The sequence below is a fragment of the Brachyhypopomus gauderio genome, chromosome 3 (assembly GCF_052324685.1).
Source record: "Brachyhypopomus gauderio isolate BG-103 chromosome 3, BGAUD_0.2, whole genome shotgun sequence".
Lineage (NCBI taxonomy): Eukaryota > Metazoa > Chordata > Actinopteri > Gymnotiformes > Hypopomidae > Brachyhypopomus > Brachyhypopomus gauderio.
Genome location: NC_135213.1, coordinates 20,922,899 through 20,950,428, shown reverse-complemented (window position 1 = coordinate 20,950,428; position 27,530 = coordinate 20,922,899). Strand labels below are relative to the sequence as shown.

Sequence of the window (27,530 nt, the reverse complement as noted above, 5' to 3'; positions counted from 1 at the left end):
TTGCTTTGCTGGTCTTCAGTTTTTAAGATGTCTGTACCAAGGATCTGTACACAGTTTGCAGTTTTAATTATTTTCTACCAATTTCTGTCACTCCTCTGCATCACATTTCCATATAGAACCTTCACAATACAGAGAACCTACAAATAGTCACTGACTACTACTTGAGAACTAAAAGACTATAGGATTTCTCATAAATCAACTTGCATGTGTTCAACATTTTTCAAGTTTTCTGTTGCTGCAGCCCTTCAAGGCAGTTGTAACAAAATCAAATGTCAAGCTTTATAACGGTTAAAGATTATAAACATTTCACTAGATCGAGTTGTCCATACAAATATGAGGCCTTGTCCTGAAGTACAAAGACTTTTTCATTGTAGTATGGTTGATGTTAATTGAGGTCAGAGCAGCAGACCTCATATATTAATGTCCTTGGGTTTTGCCAAGACAATATTAATTTTGGAAAGCTACAAAAAAAAGAGACCTCACAACATTTAGTAAGTTACATAAAGGTTTGAGTAAAAATCTTTAAGGCACATGAGGGGTAAAGACAAGACAAAATAAATGCTTCCATATGCTCATATAACTTAAATGATTTTTAAAAAATGTACAATAAAGTACAAAAGCATGTTACTTGATTTCTCAATGCATAGTGCACACAAAATGTAAAGGAACATCGAAATTCAATCTGACCATTAAAAACTAAATGAGATTTTCTTGATAATTTACTAAATTCTATACCTTTACATGTCCATGATCTTTACACAACCAGTCCTGCTGATTTAAATGATACAATAAAGTTATGAACAAAATAAGTTGTAATGGATAATTCTAGAATGGACAACAGAAGAATGGGGTTACTGTGGGATGTGCTTAGGAGAAAACTCATCTTAAATATTAGCCTGACAGCAGTCTCCAGTTCTAGGGATTTTGGGCGCTTGAAAAAACCAAATGGGCCCGGTCGTTTGGGGACTGTGTCAGTCATAACTGCACTCCCTCACCTAGCATCTCTGCTTAAACCTGTACTTGGCGTGCCTGGCTGGTCAGGCACACTTAGGTGCTGATTGTGAGGTATTGACCGTTTTTGGCCTAGCTAAGCTGTTTAGACCAGTTTCCACAGCTATCAACACCTTAGGCATTCTGAAGGAATAACGTTACACACGTGATTAAGAGGTCAGTTTTGAAGTGATCAAATATTGTGTAAGGAGATGGTGAGCTCACAAATAATAATGATAATGCCAACATGTTCAGTTTTTCCTATAGGTTTCTGGTGTTGAGCCAGCAAGGTTTGATTAGTGTAGTGAGTAGAAGTATCTCACAATCACACTTTCCTAAAGCACAAGTAAATCTAACTAGCACACAATGAAGTAAAGGCCTATCATCCTCCATCATTTTACACATGAAAAAGCCAAATTCTTCTGGTTATCTGCAGATGATCACATCAAGGTTTGCACCAACCACAGCCACCTCTTACTGCTGAGAGTCTTTGCTGACGTTAAAACAGTCCGTCACCCACGGCTGAACCACTGTGGGTTTGTGGGGGGACATCCAGACTGAGGGCGTCTACTGTAGATGAGTAGCCAGGAGATGCTGGTTCCTTATGCTTAGCTCTGGCATAACACACTCCATTTTCACTTCTTGGTGGCCACCCTCCGTTTCCTGGTCGCCAGCATTTCATAGAAAGGGTCCCTGCTGATGCTCGCCCTGCAAACACCAGTGAAACAAATGTATGTGCAAAAAAAAACCTCACATTTGAGCGGCTCATAGTTGAATTGTTTACAACTCTGGTGTTGTATTTAGCACTTTCACTGCACAAATAACTTCCCACTGGTAAGGCAGAAAGTCATAAACTACCCAAAGATGTCTAGTAAGGGAAGAGTAAACATGGACGGGAGTGTCAAACAGCCACAGGGACATGCTAACATAGCATTTACTGAGCAAACAATCGGACAGACCACAATGGAGGGACATGCATGCTAGAATAACTGAGTCAAGGGACATGCCGCATGAATGATCCCACAGAGATGTCCCCCTCAACAACACGGCACCCACAGTCACCTTCAGTGCAGTTCTAACTGTAAAAGCTCAGTCCTTTTTACACTGCTCAGAAGAACGCTAATGATGCAACACTTCAGAAAGCACTTATTTTTCTCACTAGAAAACTTTCTTATGGGACAATAAGTCCACTTTAGTCCCCATGGACTAAACAGAAGAAGGAAAGAGTTTAGGCAGATTTTAGCTTGCTTCTCTCCAGCAGTCAATGGCACTTTATTCACTGGAAAATCCACAAGACTCCTGTGGCTCCAGGCTCATCAGTCTCATCCATCCCAATGTGGGAGAATATGTCTGTTCACCTCACAAAAGATCATGTCAGCCCCTCTGCCAGGTTCTTCCTTTATCCCTATCACCCCTGAGATGAGAAAGTCTCAAGGTGAGACAAGAAACAATCCCCCGCTCTCGCGCATGTGTGTGTTTGTGTTTGCGCGCGCACAAGTCTTACTTGATGCATTTGATCCACTCTTCCTTTTCTTCTGGTGTGGGGGCTGAGATTCTGTAAACCACATGATTCCCCTCCACAACCCTGCCATCTGCCTCTGTTTTGCATGCCTTGATAACCTGGCCTTTGTGGCTCGGGTTGTAGAGCTCAAAGCAGTTCTGGAAAGATTAAAGGGTCAAGCCATTACCAACGTTTCCACCTCTTTTTAAAGCACTGCACGGCAGTCATTTTGTTTTGAAGGGATAACTAACAGGGAAATTAAAGTTGTGGCTTACTGGTTTTCTTGGCTCATCCACCTCTCTTATGCTCAGGTTCTCTAACGGAATGATTCCTCTGGGTTCTTTGTCCTGGGGAGAGATGAGTGATATTCCAGTAATGTCGAATTAAAGCGCTGTTTATTTCAAAGCCATTAGTCTGGGGATTTATGTGAGATATTTCAGGCAGGGGTGGTGGAAGGGGCTTATGAACAAGAGAGGTCAGTTCAGCAAGAAAACCAACTGCATACTGATTGTCTTCAAACTGTCTCCAGTTATACATCTGGTACGCAACTGTGGAAAAAACGCACCACATCCTCAGCCACTGATGAGAACGCACAGCAGCGTGGTGAACGCCTCAGATTTGCCAACTCGACTCTCCTATGGGGGCGGGGCGCATTTTTAAATGGCCACATGTTTTTTTTTACTGGACACGCCCACGTGCTACATCTGTGATAACTTAGCTGCGGAGGACACCAAGGAAAGCACCTAACCACTAGACAAATGTGATTTTACTCGTGTTTCTCTTTTCCTCTGTCACTCCTAAATTGTCCACTTCCCACTGTTTCCTTCGGCTGTTGTTTTTTTGTTGTAACCTTTAAAATATTTTCCTTCAGTTTTTCAGTCTTCAAAATCATAGTCAAGCTCTGATGAAAAAAGCATGTAGCATTTGTTAGCACGTAACATTACTTACGGTCGTATATTCAAAGTAGTATAAGCAGTTGTCAGTGAGAATGAACCATCTCCTTTTCCATGTCTTCACCCTCCCTCCTGTGAAAGTACAAAGCAATATTGATTTAATTAACATTCTTAACCTCTAACATTATCATTCTGGCCCATTTTTGCACTTTCCATTTATCTGGGAATGCAGGAAGCACTGTGGAAAATATTTGATAATATTGAAAACAGAACTGGCTGTAAAAATTACAAGTGATTCTCTTGATTTATTATACTATGTCTTGCTATTTTTGTTTATGAACTTTATAAATTAATGTGACTGGCAATTTCTTGACAACAAACAACAAACCGGAGTATTACATTTCCGGTAACTGTGCTTGACAACTCTTATGATTAAACTTTTTTAGACCATACGCTCCATCAGTGAAGCAGACCAAAACTGAGACATACTCCACATATTATCTAGGCCACCCAAATGGATGCAGCTTGTCATGCCATAAATTGCTCCTCCCAAGCGGAACAGGCTGATTATTCAGTGTGAAATCTCCTGATACTCCGAAAACAGTTGGTTGTGTGCTATCTCCTGCCTGTCACAGACATACGCGGTTTCAAGTATGCATATATAATGCCATAGACAATGCCGTACACTGCCTTTTGTTTGGTGTACCCTCACAGCGGGTGTGAATGGATCAGAGTGGCACACACGTCGAACTGACACAGCTCCACTTTACTGGGCCACAAGAAACGTGGTGCTTCCTTCCACAGGGGTGGAGGAGGCTCTTTAAATGGCGAAGAGGCAGCGTGAAAGGGGAGAGCGTCCGTACAGACGTCCTCTGGGAAGGCGGCGCTGAAGCGGGCAGCCCTGTCCCTCTCTCCGCCCTCAGCCGGAACCACTCCAGCAGTCCTGCAATCTGCTCCCACATTTATCAAGCTCATCTGCAGTGCCATCTCTGCACCGGTTTTGTTCAGTGTTGCATTTCACTTTAGTCCCCCTACATAAAAAAAAAACATACCAACCTTCTCCCCAAAAAGGAACTGAACTGAATCAGCCAAAATGGGTCCTTGAGGTTTAAGTGGTATGAGGAAATACCCACCGCACAGATAATTTAATTGGGCTGATTCGTTCGTACATTATCTGTTCACTGACCTAACTTCAGTAGCCATCCTTCCCTGTCTGGGTTGAAGAAAGTATGCGTCAGGTCGTTGCCGTCATCTTCTGGGATTTTGAACGGTTCGTTTTTAATGCTTTCGTACAAGTTCTGCGAGAAAATGTAATGTAAAATGTAAAAGCAAATGTGGAAAAGATGCTAACACAAAGCTCTGAGAAGGTGCCAATACGATGTAATAATTAGACACAGATTGAGGATTAAACCTGGTCTTTCACGAGCCTCACCGTGAGCAGCTCCTCTGGCAGGTCCCCCCCCTCGTTGATGCCTCGGTTCATGGAGATGAACCTCTGGGCAGAGGGCTTGTCCCTGACGTTGGGGTTATGCAGGCTGGTGTTGAGCATAATGATGGCGAATGACAGGACGTAGCACGTGTCTGTAGGGCGAAGACAGCATCGGTCAACCTAAAAGATCCCACTAAACCCAAAGCACATAAAATTAGTCCAAGAAAACACATGACTGAGCTGATGAGGAGCTCGCACCTGACCATTATAGAGCTTTAAAAAAAAAATCAAATAGACTCCAAAGCCTTCTTTGTTTAACTGAAAAGATGTATGGTGTAACTGAAAATACTGGCCTTAATTGAACAGAAAACCTATTTTGTGAGTGTATTTTAAAGAAACCTGAAAACTGTTGTGACTACAGATGCCCTGGCACACAGCGGGCTTGGGTCTCCAATAAATGATAGTTCAAAGCTTCTTCCTGGCATGCTGTCCATGATCTCTTGCCAATGCATTGGATTTTGTGGAGCTTTTTGTGTTCCAGAGCCAACACCTGCACTATTTATCCCCATGGTTAAAAGGCCCTTCCTTCAGATGACCATCTCTATCTCTTTAGATCTCTAATTTATACTTTTTTCACAGAAGAGGGAATAGGATTCTCTTAGGACACAATCCCAAATTATTCTTGCCACACATGAGATGTCATTTCTGAAGCGCTGGGTTCCCATCTGCCTTTGATCATTATATATGCTTCATATGAATGGATCTTGTTCTTCGGTTTACAGAGGACTGCTTTTGGCATAGACGTTTTCTCAGGCAGTTGACCCTTTTGGAAGTCTGTTATCGGCAGGAAGCCAACCTGTGGACTGAAAAACGCCTGGGTTGCACTGGCAGTATCGTGACGCAAAAGCCTCCATCATGCGATCAATCTTCTGCGCCTCACCCGGAAGCCTGAAGCTCCACAGAAACTGCCTGAGAAGGAGATGAGACAGCCAATGAGACATCACAACTGACAGCCAATGAGACATCACAACTGACAGCCAATGAGACATCACAACTGACAGCCAATGAGACATCAGAAATGACAGCCACCCTCTGGGAGCCTATACAGAAATGTGAAATTATGCAGAAATATAACCAAATCATTAAGCTCTGAAAGGATTTTTTCCACTTTTACCATAAAAAATGAATGTATTGTGTGTATATCAAAATACATCATATAACCAATTAAGATCAGGTAAAGACCAAATTCAGTACATCCTCTTCTTCATGCATCCATCAGTACACAAAAAGCAGCTCACAGCTAAAACATGCTGAATGCAGTGTGACTGGGTTAGTCACTCACCGCAGAGCTTGCACCAAGTTGAGGTCTGCAAACTCGTGAAGTTCCACAAAGGCCTGCAGAACCTTGATGTTGAAGTCATCCCTGAAGATGGACAGAAAGAAATGCACTCCATGATTCATTCTCTCGCAGCCTTGCAGGGAATTGTTAATCATTTAGGGGACATTATGAGGTTACACATGTAGATTCAGGGTCTGTATCAATGGAACATTTTGAAAAATAAATTTGCACAAGTTTATACAACACATATGTAGACTTCTGAAGACAACACTGCGGAATCAAAGTGTTCTCAGTAGCAAATTACAGACACATGAGTAGTCTGTAAAAGGCAAAATGGAAGCACACACCAAACATTCCACATTACTATTAATCATCTGTGGTGAAATAATAACTACACGTATAGAAGCCATTTATGGGTGATAAAATGACAGCAGGTGAGAAATAAAAACAAACAGACCAATTTATCACAGCTTGGATACACAACCACCTACAGTTCCCTCCAGCCAGCCCTTTTAATTATAGCCTCACTAATAACAGAGACGTGCACCACTGCCAAATACAATTAGCAATTATTGCCAACTGTTGCTCATCCACCACTGTTTATAGTCTGTAACAAATGAATAGGACCAGTCTTTGATGTTCTTATGGTTACAGTGAGCCAGGGCTGTGTGTCATTCCTCATGTCTGGCCACTGTTCTTCATTTTGAACCACCCCCCCCCCCCCTCCCACCCACCACCATCTTATTTTCCCACTCAATTATCCACTCATTCATTAGATTTGCTTTTATTATCAATGAATGGTCCCCATTTAAAGCCAGGATAGAGGAGTCTGGATGTCTGCATCCAGAAAGATCCCTTCTGACACTGAGTTATTGGATTCCAATCGCACTCCTAATACTTGCTTACTGTCCCACACTGTCTAAAGGGATGTTGGCAGTTGACCAATGGGAAACAGAACAGAGAGCAATATTGTTTCATGCAGGCTTGGTGGCGAGGGGCAGCATGGGGTTGATACCAAGGAGACTACTGCTATATCTTACCTTTCCCCTAAGTAGTCCCCAATGACGGTCTTATTCAAGCCCTCGCCTTTGTATAGGAACTGTGCAATATCCTCAGCTGTGTGTTTCAAAAGGTCATTGTCCAAAAGAAATTGAATTCCCTAAAAGTAAAAAAATATCACCCACATATGCATTATTTGTCTTCACATGAGATTCATGGTAATAACAAAACATAAATTGATAAGTAATATTTTTATCTGAAGATGTTAGCAGTTTATTTAACTAAACTGCCATAAAAACATACCTTTTTAGGATCCATATTGAACTTTTTTCTTCCTATTGCAATCTGCTTATTCCTTTGTGTGGTTTTGCTGTGCAAAAAGACAATATTTTTAAATCACCATTAATTATCAGAAACATTTTTCTTAGCCTTTGCAGAATAACATGCACAATCAGTGTGTGGTGTATTCAGCAGTGAGGGATGTGTTCTTACCACTCTCCCACGCATGTTAGCTGCTCAATCTCTGTCATCACCTCAGCTATTTCACACTTCAAACGCTGCAAGAGGGAAAAGTGTCACCAACCAGCCCATCTCCACACAAACAAAGTACTTAAAGCTGATCATGCATACTTCAATGTCATCAAGCAATTCCTTTTTCCTACGCCGAATGTTGGACAGTTCATCTCTTTCTTCAATAGAGAGATCTTCAGGAACTGTTGACAGAAAGGGAGAAAACTGCTCAGATTAAAGAAGAGGTGATGTAATCTGCTGCCAGTAATCTTTGCTTGGTAATTATATATTTACCTGTAAATGGTTTAAACTCAAAACACAAATTTATTGTAGTGGCACTGAAATTATGCTAATGCAAATTTATATAGTCTATGCCCTTCCATCAATTAGCTAAGGATCATATTACAGGTATGGTCTTCAAAGTAAGCATGCAGAGGTGCTAGTAATCTCTCCCTGAGAGAGTCTGTGAGTCCTACAGGCTTTAAGAAGAACACAGATCCATGCCTGCAGTCACATGTATGATGACCTCCATGAGGCTCTGGCTTCTGCCATCATAAAGTGTGTCGAGTCACATCTGTTCCTCTGTTCTAAACACCATGGACCCTCTCCAATTGGTATAACACAAAGAGACACACGTAAAATGCCATAGCTGTAGTGATGGACAGTGCTCCCATACACTCGGATAAAGGAAATGCCTGTCTACGAATGCTGATCGTCGACTACAGCTAAAAACTTAGCATCGAGGCTTTAGGGTTTAACACTCGTCTGGTCATCTGGACTAAAGAACGGTGAAAAACAGTGACCAGATCTCTTCCATGCTGTCTCTGAACACAAGCGACATGACTGTGTCGCCATGCACAACTAAAAATATCATTGTATTTTGTCAAGTTCTGCAGTGTCACGGCTAGCCCCACCCCCACCTGTCAAGTGTACCTTTTGTTTTTCTAGCCATGTGTTTATGCTTTGGTTCCCCATGTGTCTCTCCTGCCACTCCCATGACATTAGTAACCCCGCCCCATGATCATCAATCCCACCTGTTTCTAGTTGTTCCCCTTGTTAGTCCAGTGTATATAAACCCTGTTCTTTGACTTGTTCTGGGCTGGTTATTGAATGTATGAATGCTGGTCCTGGCTGTGTTTTGTGGGGTTCTGGATGTGATGTCTGTTTCAAGTTATTGGACTCTATATCCCCTTATTATTGATATTAGATGTTGATCTTTCAGTATGTCATTTTGTTTTGTGTTGAAATGAATCTACGTGGTGGCTATATGAACCGGGACCATGAACCCAACTCTGATTATGGATCTGCCAATAATAAATCTCACTCTGCTCAGCAGCTGCATCTGCCTTATCGCTCACTGATGCCCCTGGTGTTACATGCAGGACACGATCCTTTCACACAGACTGTAATCTGCTCATCAGTGAGCATCCTGAGCAACATCTATAAAAGCATCATAGAGTGCAACTTGACTGCATCACTGTGGTTTGGTAGCTGTTCAATCTGTGACCATAAGGCCCTCAGAGAGTCATGAGACTCAACCTATCATTGGAAACAATCTCCCAGCCTTATAACACATCTTCCATAAACATCTAAGGAAAGTCTTGAAAATCACCACTGATTGCATTCACTCAGCAGGTAGAGGGAGAGGGAGGTGCTGGAAACATCTCTGAAATCTCCTCAGAGATTTTGATCCATATTGACACAATAGCATAACAATTTGCTGCAGGTTTGTCAGCTGTACATCCATGACAAGGACCTCCTGTTCAGACAGGGCAATGTTGTCCCAAAATTCTATTGTTCTATCTTGGTACGCCCATGTGAACTGTAGCCAATTGCCTGTCCTTAGCCGACAGGAGTGACACCCAGTGTGGTCTTCTGCCGCTGAAGCCCATCTGCTTCAAGGATTGTGTTGTGCGTTCAGAGATGAGCGTCAAAGATGTGTTGTTCGTCATTCTTCTATGACCTCTGGAACTGTTTGAACAATGACTTCTAGCACCAACAACCAGGCCACAAAGTCACTTAAATCACCTTTGTTCTAATGCACAGTTTGAACTTCATCAGGGTTTCTTGACCATGTCTATAAACCTAAATCGCTGCCATGTTATTTGCTCATTAGATATTTGCATTAATGAGCAGGTGAACACGTTTACCTAATAAAGTCTTTTAAATACCTAATACAGTATACATTGTACATACTCCTCTGCCATATACATATGTTTTCTGTTCATGTTTGATAGTTTGCTATGCACAGCTGTAAATCACCTGAGCCACATTCATTTCAATGTGTGTCTCTGTCAACTGTCTCTGACTTTCTGTGTAAAGGACTATAAACTTAAAACTTGACACTAGGAATATTTATTGTCTAAAACAAAGACAATTAAAAAAACCCTCTGTGATTGTGATAATTAACTGGTCAGACATTTTCCAACCTATTAATCATATATTTAGAATATAAATATTTATACCAATGTTAAAAAAAGAATATCCCACAAAATATTCCAGAGTATTCCAAAAAATTACTTATAAAATTACTTATATGACACTGAATGTTCTGGGTATTTTAAGTAGCAAGTCATGACAGCATTAAAGAGCTGGAGAAACGATGAACCATCATGCACAGACAATCAAGGTCAGATGAGGTGGGTAAAGCTTCTCTAAACATGCATTTAAAATGTAAAACAGAGCTACAGAGAGTTATTGTCATGTAAAACTCTAAGTCTATAAGCACACTGGAAATCAGAAAGTTGTGTAATGGGGTGCTTTCCCACACTTATCTCTTAATAACATTAGAAATGACACATAAAACAAAGGAAAATGAAAGAAATTTCAACATAAGCAACAGTTCTGATTGGTTGGTCATGCACCTCAGGCACAGATACCCCTCTTTTAATGTAATCTCCTTTTTTTCTTTTTAGCAGGCCTTATTGAATCTTAATTAGTCATTTATTGAACTCAGAACACAGAAACAGAAGCTTTTCACCCGGGAAGCTATGAAAGAACATGCCTGAGGCATCAAGCTGGGTGTTTTTCTTTGAGAGCAGTGTTTGCATTCTAAACCTGAAGCTGGCTGAGAGAAAACAGACGTTGAACCTGTTGGGTTAGGATCTCTTGGTCTGGTGTACATGTGGAATGGAAATGACCAACATATCAAAGCACAGGGCTACGTCTCTCTCAGGAAATCAGTTTATCTTCTTCACTGATATCACACCACCTTCGGCAGGCTGTAAACAAAACCACCGTGGAGAGGTAGCCTGGAGATTGATCTTACCGTGATGGTTAAATTTAAGACATAGACTGTTAATGCTACGTGACATTAAACTAAAAAATAATATCTACTGGTTAATATAAGGTTTTAACTGTTAGACAATTGGATGGCTAATGAAAGGTTTAAACTATCTGACAACAGACCACCATTCGGTTATAAAACATTGTGTTTGAAACAAATCCTGAGGAGAAAAATGACATATCAGTAAAAACCATTACAATGCATTAAACTCTCAATTCGCCAGTGAATGCTAAGGGATCCAAACACTGAACATCAATTCATGGACTTCTAAACATGCAGTGTGGAGTTTAGAAGAGTGACAGTTGTTGGAAAGGAGCTAGATGTGAGCTGACAGATGTTCCTGTATCTTCTCCTGTATTGGGGGGGGGGGGGGGGGGGGGCGAGGCTGGGAGATGCATACCCTGCTCACACAGCACTGGTGGTGAATGTCTGTGGTGATGGGGAATGTGTGAGCAGTCTTCGCCACTCTTAGCAGGGCCCCCTGGCAGCCACAGTACCACTACCATGCCACATTGTCACACTGTTGGTGACTTGTGAAGATGTGAGGACACAGATGGTCCTCCTTCAGACTCTGCAAGGACCAAAGACACTGCTCTGCCTTTTAACCTGATGAGCAGTGTTCCAGATCCAAGAATGATTCTCAGATACACTATATTGCCAAAAGTATTCGCTCACCTTCCTTGACTCACATATGAGCTCCATTCCTAATCCATAGGGTTCAATAGGACATTGGTCCACCTTTTGAAGCTAGAACAGCTTCACCTCTTCTGGGAAGGCTATCCACAAGGATTAGGCAGGGCCGGCGCCACGGGGGCGGGGGGGTGGGGGGGGGGGGGGGGGGGGGGGGGGGGGGGCAAACGCGAGGTGTCCCGCCCCCTCAATGTAAATAATAAGACCCATTTATTTTACAACAATCGGTACATGGCGCCCCCTCGCCCACTCAGCAATCGTTACATGCCACCCCCCGCTCAACAACTTACGTTCGCCGTACGTTTCTGCCGTAGACCGACTCAGACCACTGCTCTTTATTTTATCTTTATTTTATTTCTGTAAGTAACGCATTCAACGAGCTTTGGACAACTCACCAGTTCATGTATGAACAGTCAAGTAGTGCTGGAGCCCAGGTTTATTTTGGTCAACCAGCAAATAAACAGACTAAGTGGAATACCACCAATGCGAGTACGAGTCAGTGATTCCCCTTTCCTCTGTGTACTTCGTGTTTCACTCGCCTGTTAACTGTCCAAGTTCACTTCTATCCAGGACAGAGTGGATATTTAAGGTTGAACTAACTCCGAAAAGCGTTACAAGCATAGAATTAGACTGAATAGATCTGTTTTTATGGATCAGTCACATTATCACCGACACCCGATCTAGAATTTTTTCCAATATCGGGACCGATACAGATATTAATATCGGAATCGGTGCATCCCTACTATCGGGTTGAGGTCAGGACTCTGTGTAGGCTAGTCAAGTTCATCCACACCAGACCCTGGCATCCATGTCTTTATGGACCTTGCTTTGTGCACTGGTTGTAAGAGGAAGGGGCCAGCTCCAAACTGTTCCAACAAAGTTGGGAGGATGGAATAGTTCAAAAATGTTTTGGTATGCTGAAACAGTCGGAGTTCCTTTCACTGGAACTAAGGATTCAAGCCTGAAAAACAACTTCATACCATAATGCCCCCTCCACTAAACTTTACACTTAGCACAATGCAGTCAAACAAATACCATTCTCCTGGCAACCGTCAAACCCAGACTCGTCCATCAGATTGCAAGATGGAGAAGCATGATTCGTCACTCCAGAGAACGCACCTCCACTGCTCTAGAGTCCAGTGGCGGCGTGCTTTACACCACTGCATCTGACATTTTGCATTGCACTTGGTGATGTATGGCTTGGATGCACCTGCTCGACCATGGACACCCATTCCATGAAGCTCTCTGTGCACTGTTCTTGAGCTAATCTGAAGGCCACATGTTTAGATGTCTGTAGTGATTGACTCTGCAGGAAGTTTGACGTCTTCCCACTATGCGCTTCAGTATCTGCTGACCGCGCTCCATCAGTTTACATGACTTCCCACTTGATGGCTGAGTTGCTTCAGCAATATGTGGACCTTAGCAATCATCCAGGCATTCATCCGGAAATGGTTTCCTATACTTGACAGAGGTGGCATTCTCGATACATGAGCTGATATAGTTCATGACAGTGGAGACGTATGTGTATGTGTTAGAGTCCATAGAGGCTTGTGAGTAGAACATACTCCAATGACTGTTACAAAGCTGTGAGGAGGAGATGGCCCCTTCCCCATGCTTCTACCATTTAATGAGAGGTGATCACACTGTCCCAGGACGGGGAGGGTCTTGTATGCCTCTACAATATAGTCAGTCTGTCAGCTCCAATAAGTGATACACATTAGCTTTGCAAAATCTTAGATTAATATTGCTGAGGGAGCAGTGCATAGAACCTCATGAGGTGGCACTTCATCATCCAGGATATGAGTGGACCACTGACCTCAGCCTTCGTGGATACCTATTTGATATGAAAGTTCCTCATTCTTCTACATGCACCTTAACATTTATCAGGTATATTTGGTCCATTTCATATAGCAAGACAAGATTAGTCTTATTGGGCTGCATAAGATACATACATAATCAGTTAATGTGAAAAAACCCTAGTTTTGGACATAAAGAGGTCATATATTTATGCATTCTTAACCCCCTCCCGACAAAAGATTTTAATATACTGAAACCTCTTAGTAATGTATTTTCTGGAATGTATTTTTCACATTTACTGCCATGTTCTTTTTCATCAATTGATTGGAATGAAGGAACACAATATATTAATGTAAAGTGCCTACCCACTTATTAACAATGAAAACAATTATGAATGTTCATAACAGATTTGAGGATAATGAGGTCTGATTTGTGTTTGAACTGTTTAGTACCTTGAACACTGGATGTGTAGCATATTAAAAACTCTGAACTAGCAGAATATTGTGTTAGCGCCCAAGGATCTGTTTCCATAAATTAAAGTATGTCTGACATATCCAGCACTATTGGTAACATCATCTGCAGGTATTTTTTTAAATGCAATGCAGACTGGCAATGGGGAAAAGAGGAATTTGAGAAATGCTGGGGTCACTATGTAAGCCATTCATGAAAGAACCGAGTCCCAGGGGATCACCCTTGGTAGTGGATGAAATGGAGAAGGCTTCAATGTAATGGCCTACGTATTGTTTTTAAAGTCGCCTGCTGTGACTTCAAGAATAACAACCATTCATGATGGCAGAAGTTTTTGTTGTCTCAGTTCGTCCTAAAAAAAACATCGACTCTCTTTCATCCAACTCTCACTGAGAAAGTATCTTCCCAGTTGTTCTAGTAAAACAGATTCAGCAATTAGAGAAGATAACTTCACACACTTATGAAACTCTATCAGCAGGGCAGAAAACAACCCAAGCACTAAAACACATTTTCAGCTCATAATATTGAATGTTCTCTTAACTATGTCATAACAAACACTTAAGAAATGGTTTTACAATCAAAAACTAGTTACTTATACAGTCTCCCATCCTTTTTCTAATACAAAAATGTTTGTAATACACAAACCGAAACATGTGACCATAACTTTACAAAAAAGCAGAATTATGACCAACTGAACCAACTTCTTGTCAAATGATTCTTTTTAGATTTAGCGGGAAAAAATCAAAATTCTGAATATTCTAAATGACAGTGGCTGCCAAGGGTTAGTTGGAGGTGTCAATGATTATGAAGATTCATAATGAGGTGACGATCACCCTTTTGTCATGTCCAGTGCCTGACAGCACCCTCCGGAGGTCCATTGGGCACCTTCAGAACAGCACGGCTCTTTGTCAAGCTGTACAGAACTGTGCACTGAGAGAAACACCCATCAGCCCCTTTGACTCAAAACATGCCAATGGTAAAACTACAGTTAACATAATGTTGCTCCAACAAAAGCCTGTTCAAGGTTGCTTGGCAGCATGCCCTTGCCAAATGGCCTTGACCTCTACCCTTCCTTTTCCCCTGTTCATCCTTCAACCAAAGCGGATGAAGGGAAAAGGCTTTTGCACTCGTTTTTTCCCACGGTGAGATAAAACAAACTCACCACTGAGTGTCTGAGGGAGTCAATGAAGTTGTCATGATACAAGAGAATCCGCTGAACTCTACAAGTACCAACACAATTCTTTCACAGCTGCCTCCCATTGCTAAAGAGCTTTAGCAAATCACCACATCAACACCACCCCATTAGGAAACAAGGCAGATGCACCAGCTGTAAAGCTGTGACAGGGTCACTTGAGTCCCTCGAGACTTACGTGGTAGCAAGGACACTCGTAGCTCGTGGCATTATTGTAATATGTCGATTACAGAATCCTTTAACACTTCTCACTTCCATCTCAAGCTTCCATCATAATACCGGTCATTTGACACGATTGTTTCTGGATAATTTGAAAAATTCTTGAAATCCCTAATGTTATTATCATAATTTCATGAGACAAAGTGTACTTGATGATAATATGCATACCTAATGTTTTCCATTCTGATATTTTTACAAAACCTCACAAGACAGCATGACCGACTGTGCCGCTCGAAAACTCGAAGACTCGATGGCCACAAAAAACAGCATACTAACCCTTACCATCAGTGTCTATATAATGTAGCAGTGACTGAATTTTGAAAATAGATTTTTCAATGTGTAACTCAAAATTACCATTATCACACCATGTATACAAAAACCTAAGAGAAGGTCTAAAATGCAAACCAAAATGGATTATTCTGTAAACCCGAGGGCTTTCCATCTCATCTCATAAATGTAGCGTCACTTAACTAATTGCCTCACGGTTCCGATCTCTTTGGCACGAGCACGCATCCGACATTGTATGTCAGGCACCTCGGAGCACATCCTTCAACATCAAATACACCAACGCGCTGACGACCTACACTGACAAGCCAATAGGTCCCAACCAAATAAACGTAGATTCGATTGACATAACGTAGCTTTTTTTCTACTGAGAATTATAGACGATCGTGTAAGGTACATGCTGTGTTACATCTCATATCACATTGTTTACTGAATCTAATTTCTTCAAGCAGCGAATCTAAACCTGAAATAGCATTCACATAGATAACCAATGCTATATTAATTCAGTCATTAAAATTGCATTTAACATGTCTTAAAATATGCTATGAGAAAAGTATAGGAGAAACTATTTGTTTTTTCACGAACTGAGCTTAATAGCTCAATGATCTTCGCCGAATATGATTGCATTTTATGGTTCCAAAAAATGTGCCCTTACCTTTACTGTCTTCATCCATGTTTCTGACGTGAAAAAATCTAATGTAAACTGTTTATTACAAATAAAAAATAAACCGAATGTCATTTAGCCTTAAAGACTTCCTTCATTCACATTTGTGGCGGTCTGGTTGCGGTTGTAGTCCTGTGACCAGAGGTACGTTCATACCCCGCTAACGCACGCACTGACATGCAAATATTATAATCGCGTTAAAAGATTTTTGGATGTTCTACGCGCCTTTCTATAAACCTCGATCCATCGCAAATGGTTAAAGACCGACAGGAACCGCTTCATTTAGACGACGAGTTGGCTGCAGGGCGTTATCACTACGCCCCTCCCACAAATAAGGCTTTTTAAAATCTAAACCATGGCCTTATCATTTTAAATCACTTCACCAACATAACACTGTACATTATAACTGCAGATTGAAATGTACAGACCGTTAATTCAGTATGTTTAGTGACTGAACTGTCAAGAGATATATTTTTCCTCAGTAGGCTATAGCCTCACTGATAAAATATTTAGATTCTACTGAAATATAACTAAGAGGAACACACCTACAGACATTATATAATAGTATTGTTTAACACAGCCTACTAAATTATGCATGCTCTACATACTTCACAAATTTTATATCTTGAAATTTTATTTTTGAGATTTCATAATGTTTTCAAAGAGGACATTTAGTGTTATTCATTAACTATCTGCTAATTGTGAACAAGTGCCTTTGGAGAATTTAAATAACTCAGTATAATAATACTACACATTTCAATGAAATATAACAGGACTTCCTAAAGCTAGTGAGCTCAGCAATTTCTTACAAGAACCTTTCTGGTTCATTTCCCAGACATCCCTGACCAAGCCCTACAAGGGCAGTGATCTCACATATTACAGCATGTACTGTGAGTCACACACATCCCAGGTTGTCATTCAGCAGACCCTTTTAGTATTTTGACCATACAAAAGTGAAATGAGGAAAACGTCATTACTGAATATATCATATATTCCCTTTCTCAAGTAGAGAGAGGGCAACGTTTCTGTGAGAGTACTCAGAGTTATGCTACAATAACGGGAAGTCGCTCTCCACAAACTACGCCTTTACACCATTTCCACCCATTGAACACCCAGTGGTGTAGGAAACACTCGTAAATCAGTACATCATATGATAAAACATCATGTGTTCTATCTCACAACAAAGTTTTGAGAATGGTTTTCTTCTCACTGTTGGAATTGGCATTTATATATCAGTATATTTTCTGATTTTGTATGAATTAGTTTTGACAATTTAACAGGAGAGATTGAACTTCATTTAACACACACACACACACACACACACACACACACACACACACACACACACACACACACACACACACACACACACACACAGAGAGAGAGAGAGAAAGCTCTTATTATTATCATTATTATTATTATCATCTCAGTCACATATGGTGAGAGTAAGCACAGCGTTCAAAGGTCAGTTCTAGTACTGTATGTGATGAGTTGGGGAAACAGAGGATCTAGGGTGGGAATGTCATCCTGCATGGGGAAGAGAGGACTTATCCGGCGTGGCTCAGGAAGAAGCTGTTGTTGTAACTTTTCCTTTTTTTGTATTGAGGGGGTAAAACACCCCTCCCTGCTTTCTCTTTCTGTTGTGTGAACCTGGACATCAATCTGTTTGAAAAGAGCACCAGCATCACAGTATATCACTGTACTGTATGTGGGTGTGAAGAGTTAATTAGTTGCTATTAAGTTTTTGTAACTCTAAAAACATACTGACATATGATTAATACACACACTCACACACATACGCACACACACAGTGCACGCACACATACACACACACACACACACACACACGCACACACACACACACACACACACACACACACACACACACACACACACACACACACACACACACACACACACACAAAGCTCAGGCTTCCTGTCCCACAGTTAAAAGGATTAAGTGCTCAGCTGGTCAGCTTGTGTGTGTGGGGTTGTAGTGAACAGAGACTTCATGACTCTGCTCATTTATACACTATAGTGCAGCCACGTGACTTACCCTACAAGTAGTGCCTTTTAAATATTTATTTGGAGGGCTAGTGTTGAAACATATGACTTTCTGTAACAACTGATACATTTCGAGCAGGACAGAAGAACTAAGATTAATGTAAATGCAAGGGATGGCAATAAACCCTCAGGGGCTACAGGGAGGGTTATTATTATTATAGGACTATTAGACGCAAGTGAGACTAATCAGAGAAACCCTGAGGGGGCATCATATTATATTTCATTATCACAGTAAAGGTTGTGACAGTGGCCCCAGAGTATGCCTGGAGCCTGAACATAAATCACTCAAGTTCAAAGTAAGTGACAGTCCGGTCTGTCCTTAGCACACAGGGGTAACAGGATGTACCATTAACACTGGGTATCCAGGACGGCTTCAACAACCCCCAAGCCCTATTATGTTTAGGCTCATGCCTATTCCTACACCTGTGAGTGACTTCACATGGCAAAGGACAGTCAGTCCGGAGCAACAGTCAGTCTTAAGAAAACAAAAAAATGCTCTTGTGGAAACAGACTGAGCTGTCTGAAGAAGCCGATCCTGTTCCCAATTTCTTATTATTATTATTACTATTATTTTAATAATTAAGTTCCTTGGCTTTTGGCTTTTGTGGCTTTTAGCTAGCCATGTTTTAACAAAGATCATAGAGCTTTAGCTCAGGGTTCATATATATGACTGATGCTGCTTTAAGATGTTCTTTTGGTGGTATCTGGTGTTGAGTACTTGGTCCTGCGCTGCAATTATCAGGCTTTCCATCTCTCATTTTAACCTGGAGCAACTCACCATGCAAGACTGTCCCCCTTGACAAGATAGGAGACCATGCAGAGGCTTTGAGCAGAACAGAGCTATATACTTCAATGGTTAGTTTAAGCAGGGTTGCAACTACATACTTTCTGAGGTGTATGCAAACATACTATCGGCGCCCCCGCACTCCACCCCCCACCCTCCACCAACTCGGCAAATAATTTTCTGGCATCGATTTGGCGCCCCCTCTAGTGCAGCGCCCCTATGCGTCACATACGCTGCATACCCCCTTTTTGTGCCACTGAGTTTAAGCACTTGATTGGTAGAAGCTTGGTAAGCAGGCTGTGACATTAAGGTCTACTTGGTCTTCATTTATGTGGCCTCCATGAGGAGAGAGTACTTTACCTTCCCAGCCTCATGCGCTTTCATGAGATTAGCAAACTTTAATGAGCTAAGCTGAGGTTAATATGGTCTCCAAAGCAAGAAATACCAGACGTGAGTTCTATTTAGTCTATTTAGCCGGCATTTTGTCTCTTCATAAACAGACTCTCAACGTTGGCTGTAGGATGGTGAAGCCTGTGTATCATAAGTAGTTTCACATCTTGCAATCCAGCCTTTCAATGTCAGGCTAATGCCAATCCATAATACCAGAGCCGCATATCGGACAAACAGTTGGTTGTAGCAATCATGCCGCGCGAATTCCTGAGCGCTCTTCTCCTTCATCTTTGCATGTTGGACACCGTTGCTCACATACACACCAAGGAACTGACAAGGCGCCGTCCGGCTCGAGCATCTGTAGAACTGTTTTGTTGTCCAGCTGGATCTTTTGGTTGTTCACTAGTTTGTCACATTTGAAGATTGCTGAGGTGCACTTATACAAACTATATTCTGACATCATCACTAAATGTCTGGACAGACATGCCTGCTTGAGCTGAGTCTTCTCCCTATTCTTATCACTGCTATTATTAAATGGCCACTAACATATTAATATTGTTATAAATATTATTTCCACTTTCTCCTTGAGTAACAAAAATCAAACACATACAGGACACATTTTAAGGACACAAGTCTTCTTAAATCCATGTCTGATATGAAAGGCTCAACACTTTGTATAGCACACATTGGTATTCTGTAATTACCTCACACTAGATTTTATCCTTTTTTCTTATTTACATCCAGACTGCTGTTCAGCCACTGTCCAACTGTAATGCAAATCCATAAAGCCTGACCCCGCAGAGGACCTGAATTGTAGGACTCGAGTCTACAATCAGGTAGCATCAAATAATAGCATGCCAGTGTCTTACGCTTTTCACTTAGTTTGCCTGCATGCAAAAGTCCATTTGCATACTCCTCTATCTCATTCCTGCTTTGCAAATAAAGATCCATGGGCTACAGGGTTCCTACTCTGAGATTTACTCTGGGATCTTGTGCTCCACATTTCACTTAATCTTACTTGAGGAGAATCCATTGGCACAGATTCTGAACTGAAATCTGATTTACAAAGTATCAAGGTCCAGGCCTATGGAAAATGCTGTGTATTTAGTACAGTATCATTCATACATATAACTGTCACATACTGTATATCTATTCAGGGTAATGTAAAATGTAATGCTGCTTATTACAGTAATATGCCATTACTATAATCCTTTCTGTCTACACCTGCCTGTAAAATAAGAACACCTACATCCGGATGCTATTCACAGACGTCAGCTCCACCTCCAACACCATCATCCCTACTGGGCTGATCACCATGCTCAGTGACCTGGAGATCAACAATCCCACGTGTAAGCAGGTCTTGGACCTGATTAACAGACCTCAGCTTGTGAGTTTGGGCAGTCACATATCCACAAGCCTCATGCTGAACACAGACATGCCGCAGGGACCAGTTAGCTCAGGTCCTGCATCAATAAACAACTGACCACAAAGCACACACTGATCTACCAGAAGTGCATTGTGCAAAACCAGAATGAAGAAGAGATTGTACATATTTAGTCTGTAGTATAGAATTAAACATTGTATATGTACTGTAAACATTGTATATATTTAGAATGTATACTAATAATGTATAAGTATACTGATGTATAGGCCTACTATCTATCTATCTATCTATCTATCTATCTATCTATCTATCTATCTATCTATCGTAGATGCTATCTGAATTTCATTGCCTGTACTTGTATGACCAATTTTAATAGATCAATATGTGAAAATGCACTTTCCTTTACAAATGTAATGTTTGTCACAACTTCTTCTTCTTAAATGTTTTTAAATCCTCAAGTTGTTTAATGACACGTCTTGCCATGGGCAATGCAGACTGTAAGTATATTCTGATGGAAACTAGCTAAGTTTTTGATTTCAAGAATGCTGCACATTCTGTGGTATATCAAATGAAACAATACAAGTTACACACAAAATACAAACTTACACAGAACACAAAGTTACACGTCAGTGTATGTGGGAGACTGAAAGAAAGAAATTTGACTGGAATCAATATTTGTACAGCAATATTGCTTGACTGTATTGTTAGCACTGCAATTTGTTGGCAAAAACAAATCTGATTGAAATTCAGAAAAGACAGACAGCTGACTGGAAAAACTGCTAAATTAGAAACTTACTCTATACATTCAAAACAACCTGAGCACATGCCCTTCATGAGCTTATTTTGATATCCTATATGGGAACAGAATGCAAAAATGCAATACAAAAAATTGAATAACGTCAGAATTTGTCAGTGTGCAGCATTACAGTAGAGCACACATTTCTGAATTTACATACGTTTTCTTTATGAAATATTTGAAAGATTGAAGACACAGTTGTCCTTCCAATATTCAGCTGCACCCAGCTACCAGCTTCAGCCATTGTAAGACCAAAACGTACATGTAAAACATGGTCCACAATTGTTGCCCTTATTTTACTGTTTTGTCCCCTCAGCCTTACAACACACAGTCTTAGTACTCTTCTTGGCTGTTCACCCTGTACATGGTTCACCCAGAGTAATTGGCGCTAATAGCAGCAAAAACATGAACGATGCAGCGCTTTGGTGCATGGCAATATAGTGAGTTGTTTTTAAAACAAGCCCGCGGGCGACTCATAACGTCCTCGCGGGCGACATGGTCCCCGCGGGCACCACGTTGGTGACCCCTGTTTTGGCGGGTAAGACAATTCAACAGACAATCTGTACAACACATTTTGATAAACATAACATAAGCAACAGACAAATGTTCATGTCCATTTGCAAAATGTACAAAAGCATTTGCAAAATGTGAAATGCAATTATGATGTGCACAAGTGACAAGGAGATGTGGAGACTGGATGAACAGTTTTGAGTTCAATTCTGATCTGAAAAACTAACCAAATTGACTAAGAAAAACTGTAAAATCAATTGAAACATTACTGACCTCTACTGGATATATTTATTATACGCAAGTTGAAAAAAATTTTAATACATTGTTCGTTCATCTGTGATACGTATGGATTATTTAATAATTTAACTAAGCAGAACATAGGCTATAAATTGTTGTGATTTTCTTCTCAGCAAAAATAAGGAAATAATCAGTCAGAGGTCCATTTTGACTATACAAATCTGACCCGGAAGATTTCACCACTAGGCTGTGTTGAAGCTGGCTTCACAGATAGTAGCGACAGTAGTGTTAGATGTCTGTAGCAGAAGACAAGTCAGAGCTATCCCGGTTGAATGAATGTATCCTAACTAGCTATATAGGATAGCTTGTAAGCAAACTACGGAAGTCCGAACAGGTAGTCAGCCGTTTCTATCGCTAAACCAAATAATTCGGGAAGATGAAACCAATAAACTTGTTGTCTAGAAACAGACATGTTATTACAGCTGCTTTAAGCATTATAATGGTTCGCGTTTCGTATTGTACGCTCAATAATTCAACTTTACCAGCAATTGCTACTTATTTTGGCACAAAAGGCAGATATGAGGAAGTGAACCCACATTTACTGGATAATATTTTGTCCGTAAATAACTCTCTTATGGGACCCCCATCCTCTGACTGCAAAGCTGTACACTTAATCGCAGTAATCAGACACGGGACACGTTATCCTACCGCCAAGAATGTTAAAAAGATTGCACACCTCTATGATCTCGTTATGGCAGAGGCGTCAAGCTCTACGTGGTGGCTGAAGGACATTAAAAGTAAATGGGCGATGTGGTATACAGAAGACATGGACGGCAAACTAGTGACAAAGGGAAAGTTTGACCATAGATATTTGGCTATTAGATTGGCCAAAACATTTCCAACACTGATTTCGCGGGACAACCTTCTTGGTAATCGCATTGAGTTTATGACCAGCTCTAAGCACAGATGCGTTGATAGTATCAAAGCTTTCCAAGAGGGACTTCACCAACACTGGGATGTGCAAGGTGAATCATACCATCAACAACATGTTTCTGTTGCTTGTATCTTGTGTTGCTTGGTGCAGTTTCGACGATGAGGTGGAAACTCATCTCAGATTTCTCTCGTCTTTATAGGTTTGAACTTCACACATTATGTGAATGATTCACTAATGAGATTCTTTGATCAGTGCCGAAAATTTGTCGAAGATGTTGAGAACAGCAAGACAGCGTTGAAAGAGGTTGAAATTTTCAAGACTTCTGTGGAGATGGATGGAGTTAGGAGGAAGATGGCCAGTCGCTTACAGATCCCACACACACTAATAACACCAGGTAATTTTTTTTACATTTCCTCACTAAAAGTTCAAAGTTCAGAATAATGCACTACAATAGGAGAACAGACCTATGGTCAGGTGTGTGCTCACCTATTACCCACTTATTCATTGAGGAAAATCAGTGTGTGCTTTTCTTAAACCTTCGTGTCCGTGGTAACAGAGATCTCATATTACTTGTCACAGATTTGGTGGAAGCTGCTTTCTTCTTGTGTGCCTATGAACTGGCAATCAAGTCTGAAAACTCTCCATGGTGCAGTCTGCTGGATGAGGAGGATGCTGAGGTATGCACTTCATACAACATACTGATTTAGTTTCACTCAAGTGTAAATAAATGCTAAGCTTGATTGTTTTGCATACAATGGGGGCAATCACACACAAATACTGAAACTAGTCATAAGGTCATATGGTCCTTTCATAGTTCAGCTATAGTAAGCTCTATATGTTCTAAAGGTATCACATGTGTCTTCTATGTTTTAAAGGTCGTCGAATACAAAAGCGATTTGAAACAGTATTGGAAAAGAGCATATGGCTATGACATCAACCGCAAATCGAGTTGTTCCCTCTTTCATGATATTTTCAGACGACTTGATGAAGCTTCATACAGCTACAGGTGAGAGAGCGTCTGCTGTACTTGGGACCCATTGGGGGGGGCTATACTACAAAGTGACATCAACAAATGTACTCACAGGTTCTATTTAAGAAAGCCTTAACGTGAATCTAGAGTAAAGTTCCAAGTAATGTTGGACCTTACTGCAGCGTTTGATACCGTGGACCACTCAATCCTCCTGGCACGTCTGGCTCATCATGTGGGCCTCCAAGGATCTGTACTACGGTGGTTCAGATCATATCTCACCGATAGAACTTTTTCTGTGATGATTAATGATTTCTCCTCCTCGTCATCCTCTCTGACCTCTGGTATCCCACAGGGGTCCATCCTGGGCCCAGTTCTGTTTAGTTTGTACTTGCTTCTATTAGGATCATTAATTCAAAGCACAATATTTCATTCCATTTATATGCAGATGACTTACAAATCTATTTACCCATTTTGCCAAACTCTATAGTTGCCATGGAGTCCGTCCAAAGGTGTATGAGTGACATAAAACTCTGGCTGTCTCAGAATCTCCTGTGTCTGAATGAGAGCAAGACTGAATGTATTCTGTTTGGCGCAACGCACCTGCTTGATGCAGTCACACCTAGTCTGGGTGCTTTACATCCCTACTGGAGTCAAGTGGTTACAAATCTGGAGGTGAAGTTGGACTCAAGTCTGAAATTTGACCTTCAGATAAATTCTGTTGTGAGGGCAAGTTTCTTTCAACTGCGCCTCCTTACCAAATATTGATCTACCAATATTTAAAGCCAAACTTAAAACATACTTATTTAGGATGGCTTTCAACATCTAATTATTTGAAAATAAAAACTGCACACGGACTAAATCTTTAAGACCATACTAGTTTATTTTTGATTCCATTGTGTACAGCGCTTTGGTCAACTTTGGTTGTGTAAGGTGCTATATAAATAACTGATGATTGATTGATTGAAGTCCAGAGTTCAATCAATAATCCACAACTCCGGGTTTGTTGTATACTAACCAAGGCAATATCAATACACTTTGTATTTGTAGGAGGCCTAAATGTTCTTCCTGGGATTTTCCAAACCGGTCATGCCAGTTTGAGAACTTGTAAAAACCTTCTACTTGGCATACAGTACCAAGGTTCATTAGAGGCTTTCTTGTTCTGTGCTTTTAAACTACAGAACATTGAAGAATCAAGCACATAAGCACCAATAATGCCATCAACAGTCATGGTCAGGTGGTTAGGGAACCGGTCTTGTGACTGGAGGCTCGTGGGTTTGATTCCCAGGCCTAAGGCCATGTTTTAGGTGCCCTTGAGCAAGGCACCTAACCCCAACTGCTTCCCGGGTTGCCGGGCTAGGGCTGCCCACCGTTCTGGGCACGTGCCACAGCCCCCTGGTAATCACTAGTGTGTGTGTGTGTGTGTGTGTGTGTTAACTGCATAGATAGGTAAATCCAGAGGACAAATTTTGATTGAGGTGAAAATCACAATTGACAAATATGGCACATTTACACACATTTTTTTTACACAACAGTTCAGTAAATGCATGCGAGACGTGATCCGGTATGGTCGCATACGTTTAGGAGAGCTTGCGTGAATGTCATCTCTCTGTGCTCCTCTTTTAACCGGTCAGGCGAGGCGAGGTGACCAAAGCAGCCGCTGTCCAGGTGGGCCACGGCGAGACCCTGCTCCCCCTGCTCTCTCTGATGGGTTTCTTCAGGGACGAGACGCCGCTGACCGCAGAAAACTTCGCAGAGCAGCGCGGCCGCAGGTTTCGCACCAGCCGAATCGCCCCTTACGCGGCGAATCTGCTCTTCGTCTTGCACGAGTGCAGTGATGGGCTGAGACTCCAGCTCTTTCTCAATGAGAAGCCTTTGCCCTTGCCCAACATGAGTCACCCAGCCCCACTCTACGACACAGTCAGGGCCCACTACTCCGGACTTTTGCACGGCTGTGACTTCAACAAAGAATGCGAACTGCCCAAAGTTAATAGCATGAACACAGAACTATGACTTGAGGAGAGGATGGATATGAGAATTAGGATAAAAGAAAGACTAGTGCTTTAAGGAACAGTTTTTCTTCAAATAATATATTTTACATTTTTGGCATTGTTAAAGTTACTGTTTTCTTGATTCTTACAAATGAAATTGTGTAACCAGGTTTATTTATTTTTGCTTTAAATGTTTTTTTCATTTGGTTGAAAATATCCAAAGGTGTTAAACATTTTAAGTTCTATCGTGATTTTGTATCAGTAATTTCTACCTGCTTGGATTTTATGAACCGAAACTATCCACTGGTGAAAACCTTATTATTAAGAGCTTTGTTTCTAAGATACCAAATCTTTGTTCAACTAGTAATGGGAATATTTTGGTGATATTTTGTTCATATACATTTGTGTGTGTTTGTATGTGTGTACATATAAAAGATTCTGCCCAAGATCAGGGTGCTTAATTTTCGTTCCTAAAAAGCACACTCACTTACGTTAATGTCAACATCTCAGTGCCAGGTTCAGACATTTGACAAACACAAACACTGTGATGCCCTTCCCCGTTTGAGAATTTCAAGAATAATTTTATTTGTTAAGTATTCTAAAAACAAGCTAGCAATGTGGTCTGATCTAGTCAGGTATAGGCCTAGGGTTTAGTTTCGTGTGATATGGTTTTATCTACAGCAGCGATCTTTCGATTACATACGTTTATTTTCTGTCCTATGTTTACCTCTGATGGAATGTGATATTGCTGGACTATCCCAGGATTAATATGAAATGAGACTTCAAAATAATAGAAAAGAATAAAGAATATCAGAATAAACTATATAATTAAAAAGCAGCCACAGTTGAAGTGCAGACAAAACAGTAGCAATCCAATTAAAAGCCTTACAGAATAAAATGTCTCAACTTTCTTCTTGAATGTGTTTAAATACTCAGGTTGTAGTGAAGAGAGTTTGGGGACATAGCATCAAACAAGCGTATTGGACACTCGTAGTGGAGTAGTAGGCGCCAGCAGCATAGTTGTATCAGCTGATCTGAAGGCCCCTGAGGGTACAGCCATTGTAATCACATTGCTGGGGTAAAGACGGGTAAGACATTGCAAGCAATGTAGGTTTAAAGGTCAGCAGGAATATTTTTCGTTTATTTTGAATGACATAGGTAGCCCTCAGAGCTTTTTAAAGATATGTGATACGCTCTGCATTTAACCTCTA

General features: G+C 41.0%; 2 protein-coding genes across 4 annotated transcripts; one reads left to right on the top strand and one right to left on the bottom strand.

The window, feature by feature from the left end:
* Positions 1-568: 568 nt before the first annotated feature.
* cyth3a (cytohesin 3a) lies at positions 569-16,559 on the bottom strand. Of its 3 annotated transcripts, none has more exons than XM_077000242.1 (13): positions 15,785-15,848; positions 7,782-7,864; positions 7,644-7,708; positions 7,455-7,521; positions 7,193-7,311; positions 6,156-6,236; positions 5,670-5,782; positions 4,817-4,965; positions 4,571-4,682; positions 3,440-3,516; positions 2,767-2,838; positions 2,495-2,649; positions 569-1,698 (listed from the first exon to the last, which is right to left on the bottom strand). In XM_077000242.1, exons 1-13 carry the CDS (start codon positions 15,831-15,833, stop codon positions 1,626-1,628), a joined length of 1,215 nt encoding a protein of 404 aa, XP_076856357.1. In that variant the 5' UTR covers positions 15,834-15,848; the 3' UTR covers positions 569-1,625. The 3 variants fall into 3 exon arrangements, with proteins under 3 accessions (XP_076856357.1, XP_076856358.1, XP_076856359.1); XM_077000243.1 differs by lacking the exon at positions 15,785-15,848 and adding an exon at positions 16,254-16,559 and having other exon boundaries at positions 589-1,698; XM_077000244.1 differs by lacking the exon at positions 15,785-15,848 and adding an exon at positions 15,065-15,086 and having other exon boundaries at positions 609-1,698.
* A 6,135-nt stretch (positions 16,560-22,694) lies between these two features.
* On the top strand, positions 22,695-26,765 carry minpp1b (multiple inositol-polyphosphate phosphatase 1b). The gene is made up of 5 exons (XM_077000234.1): positions 22,695-23,452; positions 23,561-23,755; positions 23,941-24,038; positions 24,237-24,367; positions 25,963-26,765. Exons 1-5 carry the CDS (start codon positions 22,864-22,866, stop codon positions 26,339-26,341), a joined length of 1,392 nt encoding a protein of 463 aa, XP_076856349.1. The 5' UTR covers positions 22,695-22,863; the 3' UTR covers positions 26,342-26,765.
* The last annotated feature ends 765 nt before the right edge of the window (positions 26,766-27,530 follow it).